This window comes from Gouania willdenowi, chromosome 7 (genome assembly GCF_900634775.1).
Source record: "Gouania willdenowi chromosome 7, fGouWil2.1, whole genome shotgun sequence".
Classification (NCBI taxonomy): Eukaryota; Metazoa; Chordata; class Actinopteri; order Blenniiformes; family Gobiesocidae; genus Gouania; species Gouania willdenowi.
Genome location: NC_041050.1, coordinates 32,132,333 through 32,154,176, shown reverse-complemented (window position 1 = coordinate 32,154,176; position 21,844 = coordinate 32,132,333). Strand labels below are relative to the sequence as shown.

At 38.4% G+C, this 21,844-nt stretch overlaps 1 protein-coding gene across 3 annotated transcripts in view; it reads right to left on the bottom strand.

Moving 5' to 3' along the window:
* The window catches only part of rerea (arginine-glutamic acid dipeptide (RE) repeats a), a 201,063-nt gene that overhangs the window by 85,087 nt on the left and 94,132 nt on the right, over positions 1 to 21,844 (bottom strand). For all 3 annotated transcript variants that reach the window (XM_028452508.1, XM_028452505.1, XM_028452507.1), the window contains one exon: positions 9,486 to 9,556. In XM_028452508.1, coding sequence (XP_028308309.1) covers positions 9,486 to 9,556 — 71 coding nt within the window. The remainder of the gene's footprint in view (positions 1 to 9,485; positions 9,557 to 21,844) is intronic.

Here is a 21,844-nt window from a genome sequence, read left to right as displayed (position 1 = left end):
CAAATAACACAAAACAACAACAAAAGTTCACACAATTACTCAAAAAACATACATTATAGAAAATGACACAAATAACACAAAACGAAAACAAAAGTACACAAAATGACTCCAAAAAACATGCAAAATTATATAAAATGACAACTTCAGTACAAAAGATTTTACTGGAAAAATGCACAAAAGGACAACAGAAAGGCACACAATAAAACAAAAACACACAGAAGGACAGAAAAACATAAAATTACTCTCAAATCCCTTTGTTGCTTCCTGCGTTAATGCTTCGATTGGTCATTATTCTGAATGCTAACAATAACGATAATGTGACCCTTCGATAAAACAAACACATTTTTGCGGCCCCCATCCTGATTAAAGTTGCCCACCTCTGCTCTAATGACTGTAGCACCCGCTCTCAGGAGATGGCAGCAGCTCCAGCTATACTCAATAAATATTAACATGAAGTGCGACTGATGGCGGTGCTCACTGATCCATAATTGCATTTGAAAATGTTCTACGAAGAGATGGGGTGTGTGTGTGTGTGTGTGTGTGTGTGTGAAGTGGGTGGTGGTGGGATGAAACGAGGAACCTCAACCATGCGAGACAAGTGATGACTGTCTAGTCAACCTTATACAGTCATCGTGATGGCACGGCACCAATGAGACCCATTGGGGAGGGAAGCACATGGGTTCAGTAGCATGGCCTTATTCTGTGCTCAACACATCAAAAGACACTAACACTGGAACTTAACATAAAGGGGGGGAAAAGGTAAAGCTCTAGTTACACACTGTGAATAATATAGACAGATTTTTTTGCTGCATTAATCTAAATTTGCACAGACAGGCCAGTCGCAAGCTAATTACCTGGAGGATTGTATTGTTAAGGTAATTCTCAGCACTTTGGATTCCATTAGGGCCGTGGTCGGGGTCCACTGGAAATCTAATAACTGCTGTGTTAAGCATGCGTATTTATGCACATATATTTGCATCTTTACCAAACCTATTTAATTATGGACTTTGGATAGGTGGTATTTTCCAAGGAAGCGTGATGAACAGTAGGCTTAGCCCCATCAGAAAACACAGCTACAACTAACATTTGCAGTGTGGGGGGAGGTGTGTTTGTGTGTGTGCGTGTGTGTGTGTGTCTGCAGCAGAGGCGCACACACACTACATGACAACTGTGCCGTTACATTGATCCAAAACAAACATGTATTTTAATACACAGAGCACCACATGTGGACAGTATAGCATAGTAACAGAGGCAGTCTGATGGGCGTTAAAAAAAATCAATTTATAAACCCATAACCTACATTTCCAGCCTTGATATTCAACCTCTGCATGACTGATTTGTGAGTTATACGTGTTTAAATGAAATACAAGAAGTATAGATTGCTTATAATAGTACTTGAAGTATTCTTGAATTCTCAGACTTTGGACAATTACATTTCCCGTATTAACTTCCAAAAGGATTTGGACAAAAATCAATCAATATACCCTGTAATACAGCGTTTTTCAACCTTGGGGTCGGGATCCCATGTGAGGTCACCTGGAGTTTAAATGGGGTCGCATGAAATTTCTGAAAATTGAAACAGAATTTTGAATTTTTTGAATTATTATTCACAATCTTAAACAACTACATTCTGTACTTTCACTTTGTCAAATATGAATCTAGTTGAACTAAAATGTAGTAAAAAAAAAATCTGAGCTGGCACAACTTGTCACTAATCCTGGATACTCTGTAGTTGTAATACAGTATAACAAACATCATGAAAAACAAACATAACACAACACAACACAACACAACACAACACAACACAACACAACACAACACAACACAACACAACACAACATAACATAACATAACATAACATAACATAACATAACATAACAACGTAACGTAATTAAATAACGTAATGTAACATGACAAAATGTAATTATTTCTTTAGTAATAGATTTCCTGTTCAAGAAGAATCGCACCTCTTTTCTTGAGTAAAATGCGATAGGCTTCAGCACCCCATTATCTGACTGGGATAAGTGGGTATAAAACATGAATAAATGATCTTACTTACTGATCATGCTCGTATCAACTAATTTATAATTAATGTAATGCTAATGAGGCCCTTAGTAAACATGAGTTTGACACCCATATGCTATCGGACACAATAGACACAGAACTACTCACACATGCATCTTTAGTGTTGTTAACCAAAAAAAAAAAAAATCAACTGAAAAGGGCTTCTTTGCTGCTTTATAATTATAATTTATGGAAACATTAAAAACTACTTGCCACTGAAAGCCAACTCGCTCAAATTGCGACCATTTATCACCATGCAGATGCAGTCTAGAGGTTATTCCTTCATTTGTTCTGCTTTCTACGCACAGCATCCGTTTGAATGCCTCCCGTAAATAAATCGACGCACATCGTGTGTCACAAATAAAAAACACCAGCGTACAAAACGGCTATTCATGGACAAACATGAAGACTGTAAATAATCTGCTTACACAAATCTCAGAGTGGAAGCAGAATGAATATAACCTCAAGTGTGTTGTCAAATGAAGAGAACAAAATAAAGAGCCGTGCACACACGCACGGATGCACACGCACAAACACACACAGTTCCATGACAAAGGGGAAAAAATCCTTTATCTTTTTAAGCTGATCAAGCCCCCCCCTGCTACATTGGAGATGGACTCCTGGCAAGATAATTGCATTGTACGTGGCATCTAATTAAATGTCCATAAGCAGAGTCAGGGCGGGAGATGTGTGACCATGAGAGTGGGTGTGTGTGTGTGTGTGCGCGTGTGTGTGTGTGTGTAAAACAGTGAGAGAGAGCCTGTATGTGGGAGTGTGCACCTCAATCCTGTGCACCTAGAGGGAGAAATGCAGCAATCACTCCATTAGTGATGGAAGGAGGGCGATGTGGATGCTGGGAGGACGCAGAGAGAGAGAGAGAGAGAGAGAGGGAGAGAGGGAGGGAAAGGAGGGCGAAGGGAGCACAGCTGACTTGGCCAATAACAGCAAATGAGGTTAGGTACAAGCAGAGAGGGAGGTAGGAGGGTCAATGAGCGTCGAGGACATGGACACAATGACTTGAACATGGGGATGGGAGGAGGGGAGAGGAGGAGGGGGAGGGGGGATGAGTGACAGCGGATAAAGAGGAGAGGAGATGAGTGGTGAATAGAGTAGAGAATCAGATGAGGGAATGAGAGTGTCAAAAATAAAGATATTGGACACATTACAGGTAGGAAAAAGCAGGACGGATTACGGATACAGGATGTAATGTCTGCAGAGCGTTCGGCACCCAGCAGTGTCTATTACAGTCGTCTTACACCAAACAAGGATCTAACCACATGATCACAATCATGACTGGAATGTAAACAGGAACAACAATCGTACATAAAAGCTCACAGACCACATACAGGACAGGTCTGCAGCTGGCATACTCATACTCATATACTGTATATGCACAGCCATAGAACGTAAACACATCACACGGTCGTGGCACTGTCTACTGTCTGGGTGGAATCTAAAACTGGTACTAGTGGGAAAATACAGAGAATGGTTGGCAAGAATGGTTCATTGGCAACGGTTACATGATGTTTTTTTTAATTCAGAATGAATTATTCCGAATTAAAGTATTCTGTTTCATGTTTACATGGAAATAGTCATTCTGAATTGAGGTTTACATGGAAAACAGGTTTATTTGGCTTTATTCAATTCAGCTTTAGGTCTGGGGGTTAAAAAGGGTTCTGATTGGACAACTTTTGGTGGCCATCTTGGATTATGTCGTCACCAGTGTGTCATCGCGACAGGACGAGCATGTGCAGAACGACTGGAATTAATTTAAAAAGGAATTAAGCGTTTACAAAACAGAGGAATTATTAAAATTATGGTTTTAATTCAGATTTAAGAATAATCAGAATGGCCATTTTCATCTGGAATTAGGTGTTTACAAGGTCGGTTTAAAGAGGATGTAACTTTTATTCTGAATTAAAGTGAATTAAAACTCTAATGTAAATGTAGCTATTGACCATAACTAATGGCATCATATGAAGTTCATGATTATCATACATTTTTATGAAGATAAGCAATTTATTAACATTACCTTTTTATGCTCTGAGCATGTAATTCCTTTGTTTATACTGTTAGATTTTGGAAAGTTTAATACATTTGAATTCAAGGATATTTAATCTTTTTTTCTATACAGTTTTTTTTAAAGGACTACAAAAATAAATCTGTCATTATCCTCATCATTCTTAAAATTCCTCTGTTTTTATCAAGTCTGCCTATAATAATTTTTACACTACAAAATGTAATAAAAGATTAATAAAGATTCATATTGAATTTTCTCATTTAGCAGGAAAAAGTGCATTAAGCCAAGACAGAAATCTGATGGTAATTAATAATTCCTGGAGTGCACATTTTTAGCAAAATGCCTCTTACAGTTAAAATGGCTTCCTGCTCGTCATCTTTGTGTCGAGGCAGACATTTTAGAAAGAAGAGGCTGAAATCCATACGGTCGAATCAATATGTCAGAGGTTGCACGGGGCACCGCAGCCGGCACCTGAGTAAACAAGCTATGGAAAATGATCGTTCTGCCAACCTAGAATGACCCTAATAATGCTGCTGAATGGATTTTTTTTGCCTGTACAGGAGCAACAAGGACATACATGTAACATGACAAGGCTCCCAATAATCCCAAAGCAGCGGAGATGCACAGCGTGAGAGGAAGATATAAAAGATAAGAGCAGACAGAGAGGCGGGCTTCCATCTTTGTTCTGCTGCACGCGGGGGGAGATTTATGGCTACATTCAGGATTTCTACACGCCACTAATTGGATTCACAGGTCATTAGATAAAGTACACAAGTGAGACTGTTACAGCCTAAAGAGTGAGGGAGGGGAGGAGGGGAGACAGGATGGGAGGGAAAGGGTGCAAGAGGGGCAATATTGATGAGGTTGTTTGGTTCAGGACCAATAAAATTTCCTCCTCCTCGGCTGCAGCTCTGAAGCCTAGCTACAGCATGCGGGGGGGCGGGGCGGGGGGGATGTTGATCGATAATTTGTGCAGCAAGAAGTGGTTTAGATGGGGAGGGTGTGTGTGTGTGTGTGTGTGTGTGTTTGGGCTGAGGGAAAATGAAAAGGCAATTCCAGAGAAGCAGCTAATGCCTAATTTGAGGTCAACTTGCATGAATCTTTACATCACCACTGGACAAAACAACATTTCTGTGAAGGAATATTCCTCCAATCAATGCTTGAGACTGTTCCACCTTTTAAAGAAAAAAGCTGAAAAAATGGTTGAAAGCAAATCAGTCATGTGATCATCTATAGAAGTTTTTTAATATCAATAAATAATGTAAATAATGTATATATTACGTCCATGTCCGAGTGTATATTATGTCCATGTCTGTATCTTTTATTGTCACAAGCTGTGTTTCCATTGACCTTGGAAAATGCACAAAATCTAAATAGCGCAATAAAAACTGATAATGGAAACACCTGAATTTTGGAAAGAAAAAAAAAAACACTGAAATATGGCTAAAAAGTGTTTACACTTTAATGAGGAGGTATTTCAGACGTTTCAATATTGAAATGTGTCGCAAAATCGCTATGGAAACACTTTTTCCTCAAATACACATCACAGAATGTGACGTACCTGGTCACATGACCACTTATCTGAGAAAACATGGTGCGGTAAAGGTAGACAGAGAAGGAGACTGGGACATTTCTTAGCATTATACTTTAATAAATTATTACTGGCACATTAGACGTGAAACAACAAAGGAATACTGAGAGTGTTATCGGGAGGTTTGGAGCGTCAATATTTCTGCAGCGAAGTCTTGCGGGATGAGATTTCACGAGAGTTATGAGCCTCCTGTCCAATTACACTTTGTTGACATTCAGAAATATTGATTTTATTTGCAAAATAATGGAAACCCAGCTATAGACTTACATGTATGAGGACTATGGATGGAGAGTAGCTCATGGCTAAATTTGGCACATTTACACAAAGTATTGTACTGGTGTTAATGAATGTGTCCTCTCCAAATAAACAAATAAAGTAAAGTATTTGGAATGAATGCATATAGAGGGTACTTGAGGTCACGTGGATAAGTGCTGTGGTTTTCATGGACATGCTGATGTGACCTGAATCATCCTAAAGAAGGATTTCACTTGACAGCTACACAGAAGTGATGAGTTTGCACTGTAGTATGTCACAGTCAAATCGGTGAGGAATGCTGTATGAAGCTCACGAAGCTCGTTGTACTAACACGAGAGGACATGGGTACAGTCTGCTCAGACGCATAAAGGCATGCAGATGGCTGTTCATTAATTACAGATGGATGAAGGGAGGGGGAAGGAGAGGGAAACTAAAAAAAAAAAGAAAAGAGAGAAAGAGAGAGAGGAGAGAGGTCAACTAACGTAGCCAGTTTTCTATTTGCCTCCCTGGACAATTACCCGCCTGGCCTCGACCTCTCCTGGCCCTCCTAATCAAGGTGCAGGTGCGTGGATTTGCAGTGCGCATGTGTGTGAGTGCATGAGAAGAAGTAAAAGGTTCCTGCCATGCTCAGCACTCACCAACAACAATCTGATTAATGTCCTGCTGCCTATAGGGCCTAAAGCCCAACACAAAACCATCTGATGCCCTTTTAGCTTTCACATTTACACACTCTGCAAACACAGGCATACATTAATGCAGTGGTCACCAAATAGAGGACCCCGGAACTCGACCGACAGACAAAACAAAGGTTATTAGGGGTGTTGTAAAAAATCGATTCGGCAACATATCGCAATATTTTGTCGCGCGATTCCCATTTTTATTTAACCAGGAAAGTCTTTTCCACAGCAGGTGACATTGGAAGAAGTGCACTGAAACCTGGGCATGTTGACCAGATTGTGTTTTTTCATTAAAATCTAAAAAGAAAGTACTAACTTTCTGCATTTATTAGTTGTTCTAGGCACATACCTCAGTTGTACTAAAGTCAAAGTTGGTTTAAAAGCCACAGGCAGATTGTATGTTATTTTTTTATTTTAAGTTGTTGGCACATGTTAAAGCCAATGTTTTGAGTGTAAAATATGCCAATGCAATATATTTCATACATAATGTTCTCATGAAGGTGTACACATTTACAGATTAGTTGTTTCTTAAGTCATATATATATATATTAAAAAAAAATCGCAATAATTGCCTTATACTCAAATATCGGGATATATCGTATCGTATTGTGACCTATGTATCGGGATACGAATCGTATCGCCAGATGCCAGGCATGTATGTATAAAAACCTAACGTAGCACGTCTACTTTTAGCCTTCGTAGCTATTCCAGTCTTTATTGTAGTAATCTGGACTAAAAGGAAACACTCAAACCAATTGCATGCCAGTTCTGCCATCCCATGTGATGCGGCTCAACCAATCAGGTTTGTGCGTGGCCGTCGCAAACTGTGGCACTTATTAAAAGTACTGAATAATGAAACAAGCAAAGCTTTTAAACAAACATATCCACTTATATCTAAAGTAAGATCTCAGAAACGAAGCTGTCTCAGTATAACCAGTCCACCAGGACCCTGATCCACACATTTACTGCCCATCAAAGTGTCCATGAATGTTCCCTCAGAGTTTCTAAAATCATTCTGTAAATTTGTCCTGTAAAGTTATATCATTTTATTATGCACATTATAACAAAATGAATATATAAAAAATAAAAATAAAGCTTTGTAAATGAAGATTTTAAATCCCATAAGAACTGTTAATTAGACTGTTGAGAAAAATGCACAATTTATTTATTTTCTCTTAATTTGAAACACAGCTCTACTTTTATTTTGCAAATAGGAGCCAATTGTGTTACGGTACATAACTATGATAACTACTGACGATATATAACTATTGGAATAAAACATTTGATTTGACGGTTAGTTATTAATAGATGTTGACACAACTACAGGCTACTTAAATATATATGACACAAATTATTTTCTGGGCATTTGCTTCCAGAAATCTTCACTTACTGGACTTTATTGAATGTATAATTTGTGTAACACAAGAAACCATAAACAGCACTTTTATTTTTTGGGGGGTGTAAATTGAAGTATTGTTTGAGGGAACTATGTTGATGTATCTATTTATACTGAAAGCTACATCACATTTAGGAACATACAACATTGTAAACATCTTATTACACTGACAGCTAATGTTGGGTTTATAATAATCCTTTTCCAAGCAGAATACCGTATTTAAATTGTATGTGATTTTAAGGTTTATGAAATTATTTTTGTTTTAATAATCACTGACGATCATACAAATATAGTACGTTAATTTATACATGTGTATATAAATGTTGAATATGAATTGCTGGCGTATGATTTCTACTCCTCCTTCACTAATTGTTTTGTGCTGACTTCAGATGCCTTTCTGGGTCTTTGTTTGCTAACAGTAACCCTTTTGATTACATATTTAAATGTTTTTTTCCCACAGTACAGCAGTGACAATATTGCAACTCTAGGCCAGATGGTGTTCAGTTTTTTTTTTTTTTTTTTTATTCAAGATAGTGAATATGACATTTAGTTGCACTATCAATATGAGACATAACTACTAATTCTGCATTAAATACTTAAACCAGCAAACTTTTCACAACCAATGGCTACATATATTTCAGGCTGAAATATCCTTAGAAACAAACTACATACGCCAAAGCTTTGATATTGATAAAGAAAAAAAAAAAAAAACTCACAGTGACAAAAAAGATCTAAAACTACCCTGGACTTTAAGACAACAACAAAAACAAAGCAATACATTATGCGAGAATCATTCACAGTTTCTAAAATTGTTGCTACGATGAAGAAAACGGTGCATCTGAGACAACAGTGTTGCATCTTTCCCTGATTTGCATGAACAAAGACAAAGCGCTGTGAGCGAATGCAAATGCAGCAGCAGCAGCAGCGGCTCTTTTAGCAAACACAGACACTGCAGTGGGAGAAAATCCATTTTAGTGCGTGTGTTATGTGCGTGTGTTTGTGGGGTATATTTTCAGAGTTGTGGTGCTGTGAAAACAAACACCTTATTAAACAGAGCCTGATGAATCAGCCGTTCTCTGTGGAAGGCTAAAATGTAATTTCTTCATTTATTCAGCATAAGAGCCCATTTAACCACATCAGTTAATGTTTTAACCACGTTAAAACCAGCCACTGAAAACTGATGAAAAATCTTTCACTGAATCAATTAAGTGCATCGACAAACATCTGCATTTACATTACAGGCATTATTGATCTATAAGTGTATCACCACAAAGGTAGGCAATGCAACTTGTCCCAAAAAAATGGTTTGAGATCAGATTTGTGCAGTCGACTGTCAGCTTTATTTTTTCTGGAAGCTCTCCCGTGAGATAAAGATTATTGGGTTGGTAAAAAAAAAAAAAAGGGAAGCACAGAGACAAACCCAAGGCCAGAGTGAGGACAAACAGATGTTAAAAGAGCAGACAGGAAGTGAAATCTACTCACCAGCTTGAAATCCTGAATGCTACAAATGAAGTAGGGAGTGTTGGGCCGCCGACTCTCAATGTACACACAATCTGCAAGACATAAAGAGGGGAAATGGCTGTAAAGATGTTCACACCCTTCAAAGCTTTCATGTTTCCAAGCAGTCAGACTCAGTAATATATATTATTTTGTGTGCTGTTACTTCTGCAGAGAAGACGTTTTTCTCCTTGAGTCAAATTCAATTGGAATGCGAGTAATGGGATTAAGGACTTTTGGAGCGCTACAAGGTTGCCTTTCCAAAGCAAACATTACGCCCTAGGGGAATTATGTTATTGTTCCACTCCATATACACCAGTGAGCAATACTTGCTTTAACCCCACCCCAGACACAAACCATCACTGTAACGTGCTCCTAGACAGTGACAACCGCAGATATATAGGCTAGCAAAAAAACAAAGCAAATCTGCCAACCCCCCCAAAATCCTCTGCTGTATGCTTAATTAAATAACGGTGATGAGCAATCAAACGTGACCCTCCCTGTGTGTGGAGGTGGCCCTTGCCGACTGTGCTGTTAAATTGATTGTGACTGGTGGTATGGCCAGGTCATGAACTCTCTTCTCCTTAACAAAAACTTTCACGCTACAAAGAACAAAAACACACATCCACTTCTGTGGATGGGGAGGTGGCACCAGCGGCGGGGGTGGGACGCGGCTAATGGTTACCGCTAAGTCTGGCACGGTGCTTTCCACACACAGCCAGATGTCTGAGTTATAACACAAAGGCAGCTTTGAATTATAAAAGTCAAATTAGCATAATAGACACCTCAGCCCCTTAGTAGAAGACGCAAAATGAGAATGTGATCAAACTGAGAGAGAGAAATGATTTATTTTGGTTCAAACAATAGTAAAACACGAGCTCTGACTTGCTCAACAGGCAAAGCAATCAAACACCATTGACTCCATTGATTGAATAATAGATCACTCACGCAGAATAACAGCTGACCTTCTATTACCATGGAGGCAAATGTACAAACGTATTTGATTGCTCTCAGGGCTGCATTTCTCTCCCATTCAGTGCACCGGCCGCGCATGAAGCTCATCTACTATAGCTTCAACGTAAAGAGCCATTTACAGGACAAGAACTGTACAGCTCAGCAACCTTTTATTAATCAGACCAAAAACAGCACAACCAGCTGGGGCAGTTTCCCTAAAACACAGTTACATGATGTTTTTTTTAATTCAGAATGAATTATTCTGAATTTAAGTGTTGTGCTTCATGTTTGCATGGAAATTGTAATTCCGAATTGACATTTACATGGAAAGCAGCTATATTCGGCTTTATTCAATTCCGCTTTAGGTCTGGGGTTGAACAGGGTTCTGATTGGATGGGGTGAATGTGACTTATCACGTCAATCAGGAAAAAAACACAACAAACCCTTTCTTTTTGGCTGCAACATAGAAGCCCACATAATAAGAAGTGTTTTCACTTTTATTCTGATTGTAGTTTTCTAGCAGCAGCTCGACAATAACTATAGGGTTTTGCTTTTGTCCGCTGAGCAGGAGAAGGGAGATGGAAGATGTGGTTAACGCAACGGCTGCTCTACCTCCACTATACAGGACGACGAGTGAAAGGAGAACTTAATGATGACCCACACGTCATTAGTGAAGCTCTGTGTGTCTGGTGCAAGGCTTCATGTCCCCGATGTAGTCTGTTACGTTTGTCGATGTCCATGTGTGTGTAATTAGTCTGTGTGTGTGTGTGTGTGTGTGTGTGTGTGTGTGTGTGTGTGTGTGTGTGTGTGTGTGTGTGTGTGTAATGTGTCTGTGTGTGTGTAAAAAGTCCATCCGCACGCTTTCATTATATCCATTTTTTTAAATTCCTTTTATTTCATATGGACATCACAATTAATTAGCTACCCAGATGTATTGTTTTGAGTGTGTTAGCACGTGCTAATTTACAACACCTGTCCATATGAGGCTTTTAAAAAGGTTAAAAGTAACAGAAATAATAAGAAAGTAAAGAGTAAATATGCACTGCACAAAACATTACAAAAAGAAAAACAATATTCAAAGTTAAATACATGTCTTCTAAGGCTCTTATTAAATAAATAGTCTTGGCCATCTTGGATTATGTCGTCACCAGCGTGTCATTAAGACAGGGCGAGCATGCACAGAACGAGTGGAATTAGGTGTTTACAAGATCAAGGAATTATTTAATTTGGAATTAAAATCGGAATAAAGCAGCCACCTAATGTGGGTTTAAGCTTAATTCGAAATTAAGTGTTTACAAAGTCAATTTGAACAGGATTTAACTTTTATTCTGAATTAAGGGGAAACATTAAACATGTAAACATGGCCAGTGAGCTGTCAGGAGCACCTTTCCTTAAAAAAAAAAAACGCTGTACGTCTCGCTTTTATGTTTGGTTTCCAAAGACTAACACTGCCGTCATCAGTTATTTATTTGTTTGTGTCAACAGAGTTATTGATCCGGCTGTAGTTTATCTGACTGCTCACAGAGGAAAAGAGGGATGGCAAAGATATTAAATGGCTTTGACACCCAGGATATCATTTGTAGAGGGGCTGGTGTACAAGTGTGCCTCTGACATCACAGGCTTTGTTTTTTTTTTTTTTTTTTTTTTTTTTTTTTTTGAAAGGCTAAATGTCTACGTGTAACCCCAGGGTGGGCTTGTTATCTGCTGTGGGCTGAATGAGCAGTTCCAAAGGGAGAGGGGTGGGAGGGGATGGGGGAGGGATGTTGTTATCGTCCTGCCTGGGTCTGAGGGAAGCATTATATCTCTCTCACTACTGTCCTCTCCATGCGTTACCCCTCTCTTTCCTCTCCCTCCTCTACACAGTCCCTGGAAGTCATTTACAAGATAACATGAATGAAAATATCCATCAGTGCTATTGTGTGATCTGTGAGCAATGCGGTGTGTGTGCTGTGTAAGAAAAAGAGAGGATGAGGGAGGGAGGGAGGGAGGGAGGAGGGCTGAGCGGGACGGAAGAAGTGGGGGGAGGGCGGAGAACAAAAAAAAGACTAATCTGAATGAGATGACATGTTTCAGAGGAGTCAAATCGAGGGAATTAGGGTTTAGTGTCCCTTCACCTCAGTGGAACATTCATTTAGAGAGGCCAGACCCACCGTGTCTACACAGCACGTCAAACGCAATAAAAAACAGTAAGCCTGAGAGGAAACGATGTGTGGAGTGAGCGCTCAGAAACAGATAGGGATCTAGTTTAATCATTCACAGATAGCAGGCGACAGAGTCGATTCCTCCAAATACATGCTTTGAATTATGCACAAAAAGTCACAGTGTGTTTGCAATTCTCCACGATTGATTCTAATTCTTACTCGCAGCCATGCACGATCTGCTGTCGGCTGCCACGCTACCAATACAAAGAGAAATAATTTAACGGGGGGGGGGGGGGGATAATCATCAATCTACCAAGTTTAGTCCTTCAGAACAGGGCAGCTGGCTGCAATCGGATCACCAATGGCTACTATTTCAATTTTTCAGCTGCAGTTCATTGTTCAGTCATGCAGCCAAGCATGTCTAATCTAAAAAACATGTAACCTTAGCAAAAAGAGCCCCCTCCCTTTCTCTTTCTATCATGTACATACAATGCTGTTCAATTTACTGCAGCATACCAGAAATAAAAGGTGTGTGTGTGTGTGTGTGTGATTTGTCTGTCCATAATCAGCGTGGTTTTTCTTTTACTAAACCAGAACAATAGAAGAGTCACATTGTCGAACACGGGCGTCTCTGCCAGTATTTTGTCAACGTTGTTAGTTTGGGAATGAAGGCGGTGATTGTTTTTGGGATGCAAAGACAGAGGCTGCTCATTTAAAAAAAGATTGTGGTGAGTTGATAGAAGTGCTCGGCTCAGACTAACAGAGCGCCCACAAACACACCGATAAAGACGTGAGCAACTGTTACCGAATGACTCCCCTCTTCAGCGTAATGGTTTAAGGAATAAATAGCACATGAGACGCTGCATTGGAAAGACAGGGATCTGTGAGGACTGGAAGGTCAGAGGAAGGTACTAATGGCTGAGGCTGATTAATTAAACCTCTTCCTGCTGAGCGTGCCCTAGCAACAAGAGTAAGCCCCATAGTTCGTACTAGGGATGTAAGAAAACATTGATTCAGCAACATATCCCGATATTTACATTATCGTATCAATCCAAAAAATGTCCAAGTTTTTTTTATATAATAATGTTTTTTTTTTTAAAAACACATTTAATTGCATTCACATATGTACAGCAGGTAAACTCCCCATCACTAGGTGTCAGTGAACTAGGAGTGTGACGATATCTCGATACAGCAATATATCACGATATTTTTCCGCACTATCGATTATCGCTATGCTCGCACTAAGCATCAATTTTAGAAAAAAAAAATAAATAAATAAATTAATGTTTTTCTGCTTTTACACTAAAATGAGCAGGTAGGTCTTCACAGAAATTTTGTCACTGTTTGTTGAAGGAATCAATATTTTGTTACTGGAATATTACACTATAATGATGTCACTGGTAAGAAAGACCCTATTTTTGTTTACAGAAAGCACTATTGGAGATACTTATTCATTTACATTGGTATGTTGACACTTATTTACAGAAATGTTGCACTAAAATAGTGTCACTGTTCATAGGACACTTTCTCAATCTATTGTCTTTCAGAGATATAAAATAAAAATTGTATTTTTTCACTTAATCTTTTTTTTCTTGTTATGTCAGATTATCGTAGACTGATTTCTGACCAATATATCGATAATCACAGTATTGCCATATCATGAGATAATCGCTATCGTGAGCTTTGTATTGCGTATCGTATCGTATTGTGAGGTATCCAGAGGTTCCCACCCCTACAGTGAACCACATTAGACCGTGTTAAACTACCTCACTCCTCAATGCATTTTAGCTTGGAAGTTTATTGCACTTTATTTACATAGTGTGCACTTTTATTAATGTGTGCTTACTATTTTTATTTTAAGAACAGAATCATAATCTGCTGTATAAGCAAAAGTTAAACTTTTTCATAAAATGTAACTTGACAATTAAATTTGATTTATTTTAATTCTGTCATGGTACAGATCACAATTTTTTAACAAGGAATATTCAACCTTGTTACATTCCATGTCCAGAAAAGAGCAGGGAGAAGAAAAAATCTTATACTGCCTGCCCCTTACTCAATCAGAACAGCAAACAATTGGTCTGCCAAGTTTACACTAACTGAGATACTAATATGACAACATTATTAAAAAAAAAGAATAAATAATACATAAACAAATTTTAGGGCGTACATGCCCACTCTCAGTACCAAAATAGGAAAACAACACTAAACTCCATGTTGATATTGTATTATGAGTCTCTTTTTGTCTTAAACTGTAATATATTCAAACAGCTGTTTATCTCGCTATGTAAAGAATTCCACATTTTGCCCCCAACAACATCTGCTTTAAGGTTGTTCATGCAAATTGATGTTTGAAATTTAATTTCCTTCTGTGGTTCCCATCCTCTGAACTAAAAACAAACAACTTTTGTAAAAATGTTCTGGTAGTGCTCTAGTTTTAGCTCTGAACATAACTGTGAGTGTCTGTAGCTCAATCAGTTCTTTAACTTTTAACAATCCTGATTTAATAAACAGACTGCTTGTGTTCTCTGTATCCTGCCTTATGACAGTTTGATACACATACCACTTTATAGTGGTACTTGAATTACAGTAAGTTACCATAAGCTTAAAAAACATGAAATATATTTTATTTCATACCGTTTTGTACTTGTAAAGGTGAGATTTGCAATTATCACGATCTATATCATATTGCTTAGTATTGCAGGATATATCGTATCGTGACATGCAAATCGTGAATCGTATCGTATTGTCAGATAATGCTACAACAACGAATCGATAAAAAATCGACTATTAAAAGCATTGGCAACGAATTTCATTATCGATTCATTGCGTTGTGGGATTTATGTCACTGACCGTGAGTGTTTGTGTGTGTGCGCACCGCAAGTGTTTGTGTGCGCGCGCACTGCTTGCGTGGGCGCACACCACTGGTGTTTGTGTGAGCGCGCATCACAAGTGTTTGTGTGTGCGCACCACGAGTGTTTGTGTGAGCGTGCATCGCAAGTGTTTGCGTGGGCGCACACCACTGGTGTTTGTGTGAGCGGGCACCACGAGTGTTTGTGCGGGCGCGCTAGTGTCTGTGTGCATGCACTACGTGTGTTTGTGTGCGCACGCAAAGTGTTTGTGTGCGCGCGCGAGTGATTGTGTTTTATGTGTGTGCGTGCTCGAGTGTTATTGTGTGCGAGCACAAGTATTTGTTTGTGTGCACACGCGTTTGTTTGAGCGAGAGAGACACTTATATCAGTTTACTCATCTTAAGCAGGGTTTAAAAAGATAGATTAACTGTGTTTAAAAAATAATATCTGATTCATCGATTAATTTATTGACAGATTAATCGCTTATGAAAATAATCATTAGTTGCAGCTCTATTGTCAGATTCATGGAAACGCACACCCGCAGTCCGTAGTGCACAGCGACACCTAGGGTAATTCTCTCACAAACATCCATGTTCGCTCCTCATCCACCGACCCAACCAGTCTCTTCCTCTCACGGGTAAACACTAAGGGAAACACTGTGCGAGTGATACCATCGTCTCTCTACAATGGGGCAGGCCTACAGCTGACTGGGCTCCTAAGGGAGAACAGAGGCTCTTTGATGACACCCCCCACCCCCCTCCAACCCTCTCCACTAGCCCACACTTTCTCATTTAGCAGTTGGCAGGTGGTTGGATTTCACTAAAAAGCCTTTTCCCAGAGAGTGTAGAGTGGCGATGGATGCAATAGCAGAGGGTCTTTTAAAAATAGATCGGTCCAGCATAGCTACTGGATAAAGACTCACACACAGTCATTTCTTATTATGAATTTTACTCCCAGTGCTAGCTTGACTTGACACAGCAAATAAATTGTAACCGTTCCAGAAATGAGCTATGCTAATCCACTGTTGCTTAGGCTCTGGAATACCCAACATACTTTGCTGAGCCAAACAAAGGAAGGAGAGAAAAAAAATTAATACTATGCAAGGGTGAATGAGTCTCCAGCTGGTGATTTAAACAACCTTTACACAAATTAAAAGGCTACCAATGATCATCCAAAAAAGAAGGATTATACTCGAATAAAGGCATTTATTTAATAGCTTCACAATTATCCTATAAGGACACGGCAATGGATTTTACAAATGATGGTACTCCACTTATTATTAGTTTGTTTAGATAATGGTACTTTAAAGGGAGAATATATATATATATATATATATATATATATATATATATATATATATATATATATATATATATAAAAAGAATGTTTCTGTTCTTATGAGTATTTGATTCTATTGTTGATGAGGCCAAGACTCTCTGTTTTTATCTGCTGAAAAGGTAAAAACACAATTTTTATAGATATTTAACTTTACTTTATTTTAATATACTTAAAATATTCAAGTCAAAGAGTAAACGACAAAGAATTAACGACGAAATTATCATATTCATACCGTGCAGGATAAATGACAAGTAAAAAAGACAAACTGTTCTAAATACTGCAGCCAGTTTGTGCAAAGGAAGAGGACAGGTTATAATAATAACAATATAATATTATAATAATACATTTTATTTCTCAGGTGACTTCCAAAACCTCTCAAGGTCACCTTACATTTAAAAAATGAAAACATACATGCCTATAAAAAAATCAATAGAATAAAAGGAAACAGAGAGGAGCATATTATGAAGGGAAGGCTTGTTTAAAGAGGTGACTTTAGAGATGGGATTTGAACATTGAGAGAGATTTAAGGGAGCAAATTTCCAGGGGAGAGCATTCCAGAGGCGGGTGGGGGTGGGGGGGGGACTGAATGGCCATAGTCATTGGACTAAATGTGTCATACACTCCTGCTGCACAGCTTTGTGTGTATGCACATGACACACAAAGGGACACACACACACACACACACATAAACACCCCCCCCCCCAGCACAGGGTCCAGTGGTGACTGCAGGAGGAAGCGGCAGCTGTCTACATGGACGACTCCCTCACCGATCACACACTTTAAGTGTTTCAATTTTATGTGCCTTTGTGTTATACACTGCACTCGTTCCAACAAATCAATCACAATGAATAAAAAAATCTATTAAATCTAAACGTCAGTCAGACACGGTGGCAGTGGTCCTTCAGATAAAATGGAAAATCGTGTGCGATTGTGTTTAGGCATCTTAAGAGAGAGAATGGTTACGCACTGAGGCTACACTGAGTCCTTAATCACATCATTCGTCACAAATTAATATCTAATATTGACTTGTAACCAAAGCTGATCTAGAACATAACAACAAAACTACCGTACCGGTGTAGTGCGTTGTGTAGCAACCATTTTAACTAGTGATTGCACATCCAGAAACTGGCACATTCAGATAAGCATGTCTTTTCAATTTTTTCTCATATTTAGATGTTTGATACATCCTTTAACAGATAAGGATTTACAACTTTCATAATCTGCAAAAAACTAAAACATAACCTGAGACAAAGTGTTGGAGTTTTAACTTGGGGTGTCCCAATCCGATATTGATATCGGATATCGGTCGATATTAGCCTGAAAACGAATATCGGATATTGGATTCAAATTTCTGGATTAACCGATATTTTTATTTTATGTTGTTTTTTTTCCAATTCATTTTTTATTTATTTTATTCAATTGTAGAATACTGTAGATATTACGTTGAAGGTTAAAATGTATGTAACCAATTGGTTAATATAATTAATTGAGTAGCATCACTTGATCAAGCCTTTTCTAACATTCCACACTACAAAAGAAGCAATTTTTTTTTTTTATTAAAGTAAAAAAAAAGGCTGCAATTTCGGGATTATATATCGGAAATGAAAAAGTTGTATCGGGACATCCCTAGTTTTAACCAGCTTTGGACATGATACCATTGTCAATATGCAGCATTACCAGTTAACAGGTTTTGGTTTGAGGGAACCCCGTTGTTCACTGGCACAACTTTTATCTATTATTTATGTTAAATTTTTATACATTTACAAGGCAGGAGGATAAATTGTATAAATTTTTTTCTACAACTTCCACATCAGTTGGTATTCATTGTGTAATTAAGATTATCACAGATGTGGAACCGTGTGCACATTAAAGATCATTTCTAAACGTTGACTATAGAAGCTTATACATTAGAGTTAATAAAATTCTGTTAAATAATGCAAGTAAAAATCCTTCTGTAGTGTGTCAGCTGGAATGCACGAGTGTAAATGATCTGAGGCATAATATTGCTGAAATTGCTGTTATTTGATTATAATTATAGGGTTGTTGTTTTTCTTACAAGATGTGTTGTAAAAGAATAGTTCAATTAATGTCCATATCTTAATAATGCATCAATAGTTCTTTGTACTAAAACAAAAACACTGTTTATCGAAAGATCATTATTTTCCGGGTTGCGATTAAATTGCACTATTTGTGACCCCTGAGGTAAAATGTGCACGTGGGTCTCATGTGTCTTTGAGTGACACATGCAACCATATTCATGGCTGTTATTAAGTAGCGTGCTTTGTGTAACTAATGTACATTATACAGTAAACGTGTATCAGGTATCTGTGCACTACATACATGTGGCTCCTTCACGCTTCAAGGAAGACACCTATTGATCTCCTAAGGCAGTGTGCATCATCTCTGGAGAAAGGATCTACAATCGAAGGTGGTGGTGGTGGTGGGGGGGTATCAGTGTATGGAGCTCAGGCACTCTGCCGCAGGGCACTGATCGATTTAGTATGCCTGCTTGCACCGCATTGGTTTGTTCCCTGCAGCAGCCGACCATACGAATGGCCTGGACATAAGACACTTTTCAGGTCAATCCTGCACGTCGTACAGCCCTGTCCACTTCTTTTAAAACAGCAGCAAAGCTAGAGTTAGCTGCTAACCTAGGGTGACCAGATGTCCCGATTTACCCAGGACAGTCACAGTTTTCAGAGTTACTTCCCGAGCCCCAGTCCATTTTTCCCCCAAACCATTGATTTGTCCCAGTTTTTTACAAGCTCAGTACCGTTTATGAAGAAATGGACGTATGTTGCCCCTGAAAGCAGCATCGCATTTCACTTAAAAACGTGACCTCTGGACAGTGAGCTGTCAGTCACAACAGTTGCCATAGTAGCACTTGTGATACAAACCAATTAAAAAGCTCCACGCGTTTGCAACTCAATGCTGATTGGTTGATGGTATTGACAATATTACTCGTTCGGTTCCTCTAATGCATACATGGGCAAATGGCGGCCCAGGGGCCACATGTGGCCCTCGGTCTAATTTTTTGCGGCCCCCAAAGCAAATCCTCAAAAATTGTAATTCGAGAAGTTGGAAGGAATATAAAGCCCAACATAATACACAAAATAACTCCCAAAACACACAAGTCAACAGCAAAATGTACACAAAAAATTTAAAAGAAATACACAAAATGACAACAACGACAGACACAGCAACCACTTAAACAAACAAAAGACACAAACTGTAAACAACAAACTGCTCAGACTGGTCATTATTCTGAATGTTGATAATGTGGCCCTCGGATCAGATACAATCACATTGTTGTGTCCCCCACTGTAATTTAGTTGCCTATCTCTGCTGTAATGCGTTCTCCTTCAACGTGCCAAAAGGAAATTTTATGTTGCATTGCTTTAACTGATGGCCACTTTAAATTTGGTTCAGCAGTTGTAATAATACATTTCATCCTAAAGGAAGGAAAAACAAATGTAATTTATGTGACCTTTTTTCATTACAAATAAAAGCATATGCAAACACATTTTTTTTTTAATCTGTCCTGGTTTTGAGTTTTAAAAATCTGGTCACCCTATGCTAACCCAATCAGTGGCTGACTACCATCCCCCTTCCACCCCGACCCAACCAATCAATGTACATTAGGCTGACTGAGCCCCATCTTCAATGGACGTAAGAGCTAAGGAGAGAAATTGGAAAGTGGCTGCACGGTGGTAGTGTTAAGACCTTTTTATACACTTAATACTTAAGTCCTCTTTTTGTTACGTGATGATATGGCCCAGTGCACTCCTTTTCAAAAGCACCATGTGACAGAAGCAGACTAAACTGTAGAAAATCTTCCAATTCGTGCCATTTCATCAAATCCTTGCTCTCTTTGGGCCTGGGGGGGAAGCTTCACTGATCTGAGGGTGGTCAGTTTTACATATTGTGTCACTAGATGGCTATAAAGGGATTTAACATTTAGTAAAGCCATGCAAATCCATTGCCGGCTTTGTGGCGCCTAATCTGCACACATCAAATCTGATCACAGGAAGGCTGCTAGTAGCAATGACCAAGTCGTAGGAGACAAAAACAACACACGCACGCACACACACACAGGGATTAGCACTCGAACAATAGGCAGCGGAGACAGCAGGAAGTCAGTTGCTGAAGCTGAGTGTCTTCCATCTTGACAATAGGGGGTAACTTACAAACAATCCTATTTTTTTTTATTTGTTAGTGTTCTTCTTAAAAATCTCTGAAATGTATTTAAGTATATTTTAAAATTATATTTTGTTCTATTTATTTTTAATTTATGAATATTGATTTATTATTATTTATTCATTTTAAAATTGCAGTGTGCTAAAAGGAAGCATGCAGGAATATCCTTTTCAAAATCTTAATGACTTTTAGATGTATTAAGTAAGCTAAATTTAAGTTTTGATATTTTTAAGTAAATAAACTCAGCATATTTGAGTAATGTGTACTTAAAAACAATGACAACACAAACTAATAAACATTGAGTTTGGTTAACATAAAATGGTGTGGTTGTGTATTTTTTATATCTTTTTTTTTTTTAGTTCTGTGAACTTATTCCAGTGGTTTTGAATACTGAAAACTTTGAGTTGACTTAACAAAATATAAGTATAAGTCATATTGACAGCAAGTATTTAAGATGAGCTAAATGAGTACTTCAATTTAACTGTTATCAAAAAGTACAAGTAGGCTTTTAAATTCTGGAAAACATTGACTTCTAAGTTGATCAACTCAAAAAAAAAAAAATAGAAGCAATAATTCAAAAAGACAGGAAAACTAAAATATTCTCAATCAAGTAGACATTGGCTGTGCTGTTTGCTCGGTTGTAAAAATATAAATATTCAGTAAGGCTAATCCACTGAGACGGTCGGCTTTGTTTATACACCTTTTGAATCTTTCATTGACGTAACTGACGACTTCAGTTTTTTCCCCCCATCTAAAACCCTCTCACACCCTGCATGGATGGATACGAGACGCTGCTCTGCTGCTCTCTCTATTAAACATGAAATGCCAAGTTAAAAAAGCTTCAGTGGAGTCTATTGCAGAG